The sequence below is a fragment of the Saimiri boliviensis genome, chromosome 16 (assembly GCF_048565385.1).
Source record: "Saimiri boliviensis isolate mSaiBol1 chromosome 16, mSaiBol1.pri, whole genome shotgun sequence".
NCBI classification, from domain to species: Eukaryota; Metazoa; Chordata; class Mammalia; order Primates; family Cebidae; genus Saimiri; species Saimiri boliviensis.
The window spans coordinates 18322677-18334887 of record NC_133464.1 but is presented as its reverse complement, the minus strand read 5'-3'; the positions used below and the strand labels follow the sequence as shown (position 1 = coordinate 18334887).

At 43.4% G+C, this 12211-nt stretch overlaps 1 protein-coding gene across 3 annotated transcripts in view; it reads right to left on the bottom strand.

Annotated features, from left to right (window-relative positions):
- The window catches only part of ABCC4 (ATP binding cassette subfamily C member 4 (PEL blood group)), a 283152-nt gene that overhangs the window by 158762 nt on the left and 112179 nt on the right, over positions 1–12211 (bottom strand). For all 3 annotated transcript variants that reach the window (XM_074387539.1, XM_003928200.3, XM_074387538.1), the window contains 3 exons: positions 11214–11405; positions 1601–1695; positions 1311–1397 (listed from right to left, as the gene is read on the bottom strand). In XM_074387539.1, coding sequence (XP_074243640.1) covers positions 1311–1397; positions 1601–1695; positions 11214–11405 — 374 coding nt within the window. The remainder of the gene's footprint in view (positions 1–1310; positions 1398–1600; positions 1696–11213; positions 11406–12211) is intronic.

Sequence of the window (12211 nt, the reverse complement as noted above, 5' to 3'; positions counted from 1 at the left end):
GTGGGAAAAGCTCAGTGGCCTTAACAAGGCACAGAACAGGAAGCTGGCTATGGGGCGGATGTGGGTGCTGCTTTGGCAAAACCAGTTCACATTGCTTTCGAAAAGGCCAGTCCAGACTACACAGGAAGTGTCCATCGGCACACATGAGGTTACAGAAGGTACAGGAAAGATTCCAGAGTAATTCTACCTCCATGGCTCAGTGTCTACACAAAAGCCAAAGAAAGCAAATCCTAGAAACACCACATAAGAGTTGGGAGGCAAGCCAAATTCTAGGCAACTAGTTTCAAAGGCAGGCCAGGGCTACACATCTGCGGGTCTTAAGTTTTCACTCTGGTAAGAATCCATGAAGCAACAATAGATTCTTGAAACCACAGTATATGATGGAACAAATAATTCTTAAATTCCAGATTTTCCTAGTAGGTTATCTTTAAACTGATAGAGTTAACATGCAAAGAGCAACAAAGCCTTCCCAAGAAAGCCTTATGTTGGTCCCATGGACCTCACTTCTGTTTTTGTTTGTTTGTTTGAGATGGAGTCACGCTCTGTCGCCAGGCTGGAGTGCATTGGCACAATCTCGGCTCACTGCAACCTCCGCCTCCCGGGTTCAAGCAATCCCCCTGCCTCCGCCTCCCGAGTAGCTGGGACTATAGGTGCATGCCATCACATCTGGCTAGTTTTTTTGTATTTTAGTAGAGACAGCATTTCACCATGTTGGCCAGAATGGTCTCGATCTACTGACCTCGTAATTTGTCCGACTTGGCCTCCCAAAGTGCTGGGATTACAGGCGTGAGCCACCACACCCAGCCCCAAGGACCTCACTTCTAACTTGTCATAGATCAGTGATGGAGGGCAAGAGCTGAAAGACAAGGCCAGGTTGCCAAGTGCCACCCTTCCACTGAAAAATGGCACACCATCTTTCCTATATACGGGGCCTGGTCAAGCAGCAGTTTGTTGGTTATCAGATGTAACTACTAGTCGGGGAAAACTTGCAAATTTCTGTTTCTCAACTCCCTAAAACATTTTATATTTATGTATATATATAGAGAGAGTGTGTGTGTGTGTGTATATATATATATATATATATATATATATACATACACACTCTACTCACTGCAACCCACTGATAGCACCTTGTATATTTTCCTACCTTGATCTTGTATTTATGCAAAATTTCTCTAAAATGGATTTTCAGGGAAGCAGGGGACAGTGGGGGGACAACAGAGCAGGACACACAGAAAGCCATAAAGGCTTTCCTGAGCCAACTCGAAATGGCTCTGGGAAAGCAGAAATGACTTAAGACACAAACTCACAACTCGAACAAGTGCCTGCTAACTTCCGCATCTACTGCGCTGAGAGGGTCGTCCAGGAGATAGATGTCAGCGTCTTGATACACTGCTCTAGAAAATACAAAGAGATATCAGACTCTCCCGTAGGATCATGAAAACTTTCAACAACTGGATATTAATTCAAGTGCTAATGGAATAATCCAAGAAGGTGCTTCACACAGGACCCAATACACAGTAAGTGGGCCCTATGTGTTCACCACCACCAGAATTTGCACAAAAGACACCTGCATAGTGGCTGCTGAAACGCAACTTACCTTGCAAGGTTTACCCGAGCTTTCTGCCCTCCGCTCAGTGTGGTTCCCCGGTCTCCTATCACGGTCAGATCGCCATCCTCCAACAGCTGTAAATCCTATAAGGACAAAGGAAAGGAGGAGGGGCAAAGACTTAAACATGATCTCCCTCTGTTACCTTAAACTTTGCACATTAGTGCTTCAGAAATATACATGTATTTTGATCAACAGCAATGGATATATTTCATAGTAACTAAATCGTAACTTTGAACCTATCCAATTACACTGTCCGGGCAAGTTATCCATTATAATGCTGTAGTTTTTCATAGCATTTAGCACTGAGCCATTTTAACAGAAGTTTTTTGAGTACCAACTCCATGTGAATTCAGCAGTGAAAGAGTTTCCACAGTGAGTGACCTGACAATAAAAGATTGACACAAATGCAAGAGGTGATAAGTGCTAAAAAGGAAAAGGAAGCTGGCTTAGGGAGACAGAGGGAAAGTCCACTTTATATAGGGAGGTCAGCAAGGGCTCTGATCGAGGGGGTCTGAGCAGAGACGAGTCAGTGGATGGAGTGGCTGGCACAGACTGCAGGGAGAGTGCTCCACATAGAGGAATGAGCAAGTGCAAAAGCCACGAGGCAATGCATGCCTGAGGTGTTCACAGAAGAGCAGCACAGAGGCCAGCAGAACTGTGAGCACAAGATGGTGGCACGGGAGGGCAGAGACAGAGGAAAGAGGGGCCAAGGGCTCACACCCAGGGAAATAGGAGGAAGGACAAGATCAAGGCAGTAATCAAGACAAGAAACAACAGTAGCTGGGACCAAAGCGGGGAGTGGAGAAGTGAATGTAAGTGGTCACAGGCTGAGCAAATTTTGAAGGTAGCACCTGTAGGACCTGATGAGATGGGTGTGGGTTGTGATAGAAAAAGAGGCGGGCTGCATTGGTTTTGTTATAAGACAAGGGAAGAACAGGGTTAGCATTTACTGCACTGGAGGAAATGAGGGATGCAGATTTAAGAGGCAAAATCAAGAGCTTGATTATGGCCAAACTGAAATGCTGACCGGCAATCGTGACTTGCTGCTGGATAAGCGAGTCTGGAAGTCTGTGCTAGAGACCCAACTGTGAGGGCTGGCAGCATAAAGCCATGGGACTTTTAAAGGAACAACTGTGTCTTCATGGGCCATTTTGCTGACTTTTGCCTCAGCTTTCCATTCTCAGAGAAAAATGTCTTCACAGTGATGCTTAAGGTACCACAATAGGCTGACAGACAAAACTATGCAAAAAATAAGAGCAGAAAGAGCAGCCTGGCCAGGAAAAGCCAAAGGGAAAGGAGCAGGGTGCCCATGAAACACTGCACAGATTGGCTGCAATGAGTAGACTCTTGTTCCATGCAAGACGCCCCCTCCACCGCCGCCAAAAAAAAAAAAAAAAGCTAGGAAGGCTAACAAATTTTACTTGAGAATCTAGCCAAAGTTATATTTAAAAATTATTTAAGAAGTAAGTTGCCAAAGCATAGTATTTTTTTTTTTTTAATGACAAGAACATCCCTGAAAATAACAGGATAATGATCAGGTTTAAGTGACATGACATTATATTAGAAATCTTCACTTGGATGCCCTATAATTATCACTAGACAGATCCTGGCATAGACAAACAAAGTGTGGAGAAGTTTGCTGGTTGTTGATTGAACTTAATAAGCATCAGCCTAGGATGTTACAGAGATGGCCTTCTTACAGATCAAGGTATCCTTTCTTTGTCACTACTCTGACAAAGCCAGGGAGACAAAGTAAATGGCACATTGCAATCTCTATGACAAGCAAGTCCATTGACCTCCCTAACTTATCATTTTCCTTCTTTTACAAAATGTCCTGGAGAAACAAGAATTAATAAACTCATAGAATGCCAGAAGTGTATAAAGTAAGTGTATAAACTCTGTAAGTGAAAAAAGGATCTGAGTTCATTCTCATTTGCTATTGATGACCGTGACATATTTTCTGACCAAACCAACAGCAGAACCCCATTTGTAGTATGAATCCCACTAAATAAAGTACAACTCAAAATGGAGAAAAGATAGTATTGCCATTGGAACTCACGACCTGGCAGCCCACAAAGACTGGAGTATTAGGAGTCCCCTAATACTCCAATCTGAACCAGATGGAGTCAAATGACAGGTGGTAAGTGCCCCGTTATGAAAATTCGTTATTTCACATTGTCTCTTTTTTGAGCTCAGAAGTTAATACTACCTCTTCCTTTCAGTTTTCAGAAAAAGACAGTGCAGCAAGTGCACTGTAATCCCAGCACTTTGGGAGGCCGAAGCAGGTAGATTACCTGAGGTCAAGAGTACAAGACCAGCCTGGCCAACATGGTGAACCCCCATCTCCCATCTCTAGTAAAAACACAAAATTCGCCAGATGTGGTGGCGCATGCCTGTAATCCTAGCTACTTGAGAAGCTGAGGCAGAAGAACCGCTTGAACCCAAGAGACGAAGGTTGCAGCGAGCCAAGATGGTGCCATTGCACTCCAGCCTCAGCAACAAGAGCAAAACTCCAACTCAAAAAAAGAAAAAAAAAAAAGACAATGCACCAGTTAACACCATCTCTTACTTTCGATTTTCATAAAAAGACAATGCACCATTTTAAGATTGGGTCCCAGCCTTCCATACAAACACAAACACACACTGTTTACTTGGCCTCATTTCATTGCTGATGGTCCTTAGAGAATGCGTTAAGTTTCTGTGCCTTGATTTAACATTGCTTTGTTCTCGTTCTCAAAACAGCATCAAGTTGTAGCACCACAATCTTAGCCATTTTCTAGAAAAGGCACTTAAAATACCTGTCTCGCCGGGTGCGGTGGCTCAAGCCTGTAATCCCAGCACTTTGGGAGGCCAAGGCGGGTGGATCACGAGGTCGAGAGATCGAGACCATCCTGGTCAACATGGTGAAACCCCGTCTCTACTAAAAATACAAAAAATTAGCTGGGCATGGTGGCGCACGCCTGTAATCCCAGCTACTCAGGAGGCTGAGGCAGGAGAATTGCCTGAAGCCAGGAGGCGGAGGTTGCGGTGAGCCTAGATCGCGCCATTGCACTCCAGCCTGGGTAACAAGAGCGAAACTCCGTCTCAAAAAAAAAAAAAAAAAAAAAATACCTGTCTCATTAAGTGCAGATAGGGAAGAGGAAATGAGAGAGGAAATGAGCTCTCTCTGTGTCTGTAGTAGCAGTTTGAGTACCACAACGACCTTGAGTGTTGCTGACTGAGCAAACTATTTATGGACGAACCTTAGATAGGGAAAACATTTCAAAGGATCTGAAGTGCAAACTGAGTCAGGCTGATTTCCTAACCATGATTTTCTGGTTTGGTTAAAGGGAAAGAGTTGAGCGGAAAGCAGAAGGGCTCCCAGTGGGAGGAAGGTATCTTATGCACATTAGGTACCTCAGTAAAATTAACCAATTATTTAATCTACCACCACCTGCACTGACACAGACACAGAAACTAGAGAAAAACCATGACATGGCTATGCTGGTTTGACACCATCTAATCAAAATCCTAGCATGTGCACATCAACCATGGTGACACTGAAGGTAGAAGGACCACTGAGGACACTGTGGGGATGGTCACAGGGGTCAGGCCTGAGGCCCCAGCACAGGAAGCAGGTTCCAGAGTCAGAGAGCAGAGCTCTCCAGCTTCGGGCCACATTTTTGCTTCCATTTGGAATGGTCCTTCCTATCCCGGCTTATTCATATCCTATTCTTTCTAGGCCCAGCTCATACTCTTCTATGAAACCAACCTGCATTCCCCCAGTCAGAAAACATCGCTCTCTCTACTAGGTTCCTAAGGCTTTGTTTATATTCCTTAGGAAGGACCTGTCGTATTCCCGTTCATAATGTGTATGTGTGTACTCAGCTTCTTGCTCCATGAGTCGACTCCTAGACATAAGAGCTAGGCACCAGCCACTGTTCCTGATGCCTCGTGTTATCCCCAATCTTCATAACAACTGCCAACAAGTACTGACCACACTTCACAGATGAGGGTACTGAGATGAAGGGAGAGCACCTGACTAGTCTGAGGACTCTCAGCAAATAAAGGAAGGTTGGAGTCTGAACCAGGCTCATCTCAGTTCACAGCCTGTTGCCCTTTCATATCAGGCTTCCCCGAGCGCTTGCAAAAAGATACTTAATGGCAATACTGAAATAACTCAGAACTTGAAGCCTCTCTATCCATATGCAGCACTATCAGTACATTTAGTCACCCTAGCTAGATTCATCTCATTGTACCTTTTGTACTCAGCTTAAAAAAAAAAAAAAGGCCAGGCATGGTGGCTCACACCTGTAATCCCAGCACTTTGGGAGGCCAAGGTGGGCAGATCACCCAAGGCTAGGAGTTTTGAGTTTGAGACCAGCTTGGCCAACATGGCGAAACCCCATCTCTACTAAAAATACAAAAATTAGCTGGGTGTGGTGGCATGCACCTGTAGTCCCAACTACTCTGGAGGCTGTGGCAGAAGAATCACTTGAACCTGAGAGGTGAGGTTGCAGTGAGCCGAGATCATGCCACTGCACTCCAGCCTGGGAGAGAGAGTGAGACAACATCTCAAAAAAAAAAAAAAAAAAAAAATGGGGGACAGGGTCTAGCTATGTTGCCTAGGCTGGTCTCATACTCCTGGCCTCAAGAAATCCTCCCACCTCAGCCACCTAAATTACTGGGATTACAGGCATGAGCTACCACACCTGGCCCTCAGCATTTATTTCCTATTATGTCACAAAGGAGTGAAATGACTCTCCCAAATGAGAGATTAAAAAAACAAACAGTATGACAACAGTTATTCTATGATTGTCAAGGCAATCTGAAAAGAAAATATCCAAGTTGGCAGGAATGTGGTAAATATGAGAAGAAACTCTAAGACTAAGACAGTGGGTGCCCCAAAGGGGTCTGTATATTCAAGCGAGCTATACAGAAAAACACGAAACTCAAATTTATCAATTCCATGCCTTTGGATACACATTGCTTAAAAATGCCGAAGGATTAAAAGAAAGTATGCAAAAGGTGACATAATATTAATACATTGCATCTGTTAGGGTAACAATATTTTTATTGTTGACTGACTTACTGTATTTTGTATAGAACCCCTACATAAATATCAATTCAAACAATGGAAGTTGTATACACAGATACATTCATTCAAACTATGTCACATTTCATGTGATTTTACCCAAAATTGGTGGTTCTTATAATTAAGAAGAAGGCCTGTTGTGTTCCTAGTAATCAGACGCTTTAAGTTCATGATCAAATTTTGTCCTCACAATAGTCTTATGAGGTGAACAGTATTATTATCTCTATTTTACAGATGAAGAAATTGAGGCTTAGAAGGTTCAGACAATTAGGTAAAATCAAACACCTACTAAAGAGGAACCAAGTCTGAATCCCAGAGCCATCTGACCCCAGGGCCTCAGATTTTAACCACTAACCCACTGAAGTATCTAACATTATTACGTTGTTTCCTGAGGTATGGCCTGCAACTTGCTATGATACCACTTTGAATAAGTAATTAGCCTAAAGCAACACTGCTAAATGTGAATTATGACTTCACATCTTATTATTTTATCTCAAAGATGTTTTTAGCTCAACGAACTTATAAATTTATTCCAGCTGTATCTAGTACAGTACATCTAGTTGCTATCAATATAGCTGAGAAATCTTGGCAGTTCCTATTTTTTCCTCTAGAATTTTTTTTTTTTTTTTTTGCAGGAGAGGGTGGCAGGGAGGGGAATGAGGAACTGTATAAAGCAAAATCTTTTCTTTGTCTTATTAACTGATTTAGAGAAAAGGGCAATAGCTACCATTCACCAAAAACCTGGCATGTCTGCATTTTACAGACATTGCCTGCAGCCTTTACAATCCTGCTGTATCTCCCCCATTTAATAAGAAATGAAACAGAGGCAAACACCTAGACACACCCAGGACTGCTTCTGTCCAGCAGTTTTTGATTACACATGCAATCTCTGTACCTACGCGCCAAAACAATTCCAAGAAGCTGCTATTCTCTATGGCCATCTCATGCCCACTATTGATACAGGGATTTGAAAGAGAGTCAGCAGAGGATCTCGTAACTCATTAAGAGGATCCCTGGTTTCTTGCTGGTCCCCTGCTAAACAATCATAAATGGAAACCATCTCAGCCCATGTCCTTATTTTGCAGCAGAGACATAAAGGGCCCAAGGCAGGTAATGTGACATGTCCAAAGTGATACCGAGCTGGTCAGGAGCGGTGGCTCACACCTATAATGCCAGCACTTTGGGAAGTCAAAGCAGGTAGATCGCTTGAGATCAGGGCTTCAAGAGCAACTGGCCAACATAACAAAACCTATCTCTACTAAAAACAAAAAAGTTAGCCAGGCGTGGTGGCGCACACCTGTGATCCCAGTTACTCAGGAGGCTGAGGCAGGAGAATCACTGGAGCCTAGGAGGCGGAGGTTGCAATGAGCTTAGATCACACCGCTAGACTCTGGCCTGGGTGACAGAGCGAGACTCCATCTCGAAAACAAAACAAACACACAAAAAAGTGATAGTGAGCAAATGACGAAGCTGGGTCAGCCTCCTGCTCCATTTGACCTCTCCACAGGAGGCCCACTGTCCTGCTAAAGATGGAACCATGCACAGAGGGACAGCAGTGCATGCTCACACACATCCAGGAAGGAACCAAGGAGTCACCATGCAGCCCAGCCCTGAGGGGACCCCATCGCCACTGGAGTCTGCCTGCCACACAGAAGCCCGCAGGTGGCCGAAGCCTGGGACACTACCCAAGTTACTGGGCCAGTCTTCAAAGGTGGCTATGGAAGAGGCTGAATGGCTGCCACTGTCTCTAACCCCCGCTTCCTCCTAGAGCTTTTCTGACGTTGGGAGGAGCAAGGCAGGGTTGGGTGACCTGGGACCTGAAGTCTCACGTGGGTATCAGAAGCTGACCAGGTAAAATGAAAAGGCGTGAAAACCATTTTGTCCCACATTCTACCTTTTTATCAATCACCCAATTTTTAAAATAGTTCTACCTTATAAACACCCTCAACTGAGAGATAGCCTGGCAGAGGGGAAAATGGAATCTGGAACTGGGCGGATGCAGGTTTGAACCTGAACTGCAAAGGCTTAGGTGATTCATTTCATCTCTCCAACCCTCCACTTTACCAACCCTAAGCCACATTCAACTCCTAAAACCATAGACTGCTATGGAACAAATCATTCTTAAATTCTAGAGTTTACTAGTAGGTTATTTTTAAACTGACAGATTAATATGCAAAGAGCAACAAAGCCTTCCCAAGAAAGCCATATATTAGTCCCAAGGACCTCACTTCTAACTTGTCATAGACCAGTGATGGAGGGCAGAAGCTGAAAGACAAGGCCCAGGTTGCCAAGTGCCACCCTTCCACTGACAAATGGCACACCATCTTTCCTATCTCCAGAACCTGGTCCAGCAGCAGTTTCTTGGTTATCAGCTGTAACTACTAGTCGGGGAAAACCTGCAAAATTTGCCATCTGTTTCTCAACTCCCTAAAACATTTTATATATATACACACACACACATACACACACTTACTGCAACACACTGAAATCACCTTGTATATTCTCCTACCTTGACCTTGTATTTCTGCAAAATTTCTCTAAAATGGACCTCTGGGGAAGCAGGGGACAGTTGGGGACACCAGAGCAGGACAAGCTGAAGTATAGTCATTATTTTAGGGAAATGTTAGCAATTTTGTACCAACTTTGAATAAAATGAAACTTTTGCTTTAAAAAACGAGGATAGCAATATCAAAAAATTAAACGAGGATAGCAAGAGCAAAGGCACTGGGAAATCACGGCAGCAGATTAAAACTTTGTATGCCTTTGTGTGCGCATATGTGTGAGTGTGTGTGAGAGAGAGAGAAAATCCACACCTGGTGGAATCCGAGTAACTAGGAGCTTGCCTTAGCCCATCTTTTCCTATACAGTATATACTACTCAATAATATCTAGCTCACTAGTGCTAACTTAATGTCACTTCTGAAAATGCACCATCTCTCATTAATAGCCCAGAAGGAAGAAACAGCCCATTAAACAAGCAATGATGTTTCTGTCCAAATCACTAGCAACTACTGTTCACCTGATAGAATCTATGATACTCAAGCCATTGTTCAAGCCAAATTACTCATTCCTTGCAAACCTGGCTGGAAGCCTTCTGCATGACAACTGTGACAGTCTGTGGCGGCCTTTTTCCAGACAGTATAAAAGAACAGTAGGATGTCCAGGCCACACTGCACAGAGCCTGGGGAGAGCCCTTTAGTGCCATTATTCACTGATTTTTATGGCCCAAAGACGGTAACATTGTATGTATCAGTATTTGCCATTTTTTCTATTTTCTAACTTATAGTCTTCTATTAAGTATGTTAAGTTTTCATCAACTACCCACCAATTTTACGAAAACCTCAGTGGACAATCAAACATTTCATCTTTCGTGAAAATCATCACTCTCTAGGTGAAATGATACACAGTGAAAAAAAATTTTTAGTTTTGCTTCCTTTAAATAATAAATTGCACTGAAAAATTTATCCATGTAGCCAAAAAACACCCATACCCCAGAAACTACTGCAACAAAGTTTCCTTTTTAAAGGTGGTATAAAAGGAAACCTATGGTCTGAGAGGGACCCAGGCAGGAAACACCAGCCCAGCGCATGGTGCAGACATCTTCTGGAGTCCGATGCAAACCAATAGGCAATGAGATGCTAAAGAACCGTAATCTCTGCCTAGCCAGCTGATGATAGCAGGGAATTTTGGTCACTTATTTCTTGGGTAAGAAGTAATTTTTTTCAAAAGTGTTCTTACCTTCTAGGGATAAGTAATAAGGTGTCACAAATGAAGTACAATTGAGGTCAAGGGTGTGTGTCACAAGAATCTGGGGTGGGAGTGGGACTAGCAGAGGGCAGGGGTGGAGACTGAGTAGAACTGGCTACAGGTTGATCGCACTTGAACTTGAGCAATGGGTACATGCAGGTTCAAGCCACCTTTCTCTCTACTTTTGCAAATTTTTGTAATTGTCTATTTTGAAAAAAAAAAAAATGTTAAAAGTAAATGAAACTTCACAAAACCAACCAAAACCCCCCAAACTCACCCTGTAAGTATGATTTTCACATCAGACTTAAAACGACAGTGTGTGTGTTTATTTACTGGGAGAACTGCCTTAAAATATTAAATAACATTCAAGGACTGGGCACAGTGGCTCACACCTGTATTCCCAGCACTGCAGGAGGCCAAGGCAGGAGGGTCACCTGAGGTCGGGAGTTCGAGACCAGCCTGACCAACACGGAGAAACTCCATCTCTACTAAAAATACAAAATTAGCTGGGCGTGGTAGCAGATGCCTGTAATTCCAGCTACTTGGGAGGCTGAGGCAGGAGAATCACTTGAACCTGGGAGGCAGACGTTGCAGTAAGCCAAGATCACGCCATTGCACTCCAGTTCTAGGCAACAGGAGCAAAACACCATCTCAAAAAAAAAAAAAAAAAATCAAAGGTCTTTCAAAATTAAAAAAAAAAAAGTTAATAAAGCTCGTTGTTGAAATGAACACTAATATAACTGGACATTTGAGTACATGAAATCCAAAAGTCCTCACTCACCTTTTTCAGAGCACAAGCCTTTATGACCTTTTCGTATCGTTCCTTTTCGTATTTCTTCCCAAATAAAATATTACTCCTCACAGTTCCCGAGAACACCCAGGGCTGCTGAGAAACATAGGCAATTCTTCCACGCACGTTCACCAGCCCGTGACTTGGAGCTAATTCCCCGAGCACAGCACTTAACAGTGATGACTGAAACAGATCGCAAAAACACACAGTCAACAAGAGACAAGGATAAACCACTGCAGTGCAGCCTTGCCCAGCACTGGGAGCTTGAAAAGCATCATTTAGTTCATTTAAAATAGGATCTAGTACAGCACAGGAAGTTGTGATTAAAAATTGCAAATAACATATTGGTCAATGTAAACGAGTAGTTTGTAAGGAATACTAACAAAGTGGAGTGTAACAATCTACCCTGCCCTAATGACTTTCCCTAAATGAGTTTCATTCCCCTAAATGAAATGCTGCATGGAACCAAGATCAACTAAGAATGTTGACAGTAACAGAGCAGCTGAGCATGATATATCATTCCTATTGCCAATACTGAAGGCATTGTTCCTGCATGCAGGTATCCTTTCGGACAAAAACCTTGTTCTAGAAAAGCTATATGTAAATAACATATCGTGGCCAGGTGCAGTGGCTCACGCCTATAATTCCAGCACTTTGGGAGGCCAAGGTGGGTGAATCACTTGAGGCCAGGAGTTTGAGACCAGCCTGGCCAACATGGTGAAACCCCATCTCTACTAAAAATACAAAAATCAGCCGGGCGTGGTGGCACGCCTATAATTCCAGCAACTTGGGAGGCTGAGGCATGAGAATTACTTGAACCTGGGAAACTGGAGGTTGCAGCGAGCCTAGATCACACCACTGCACTCCAGCCTGGGTGACAGAGCGAGACCCTGTCTCAAAACTAAATATATATCCATCCATACATATACATGAATAAATGAATGAATGAATAAAAATAAATAATATATCCTGTGCACTAGGAAGGATTT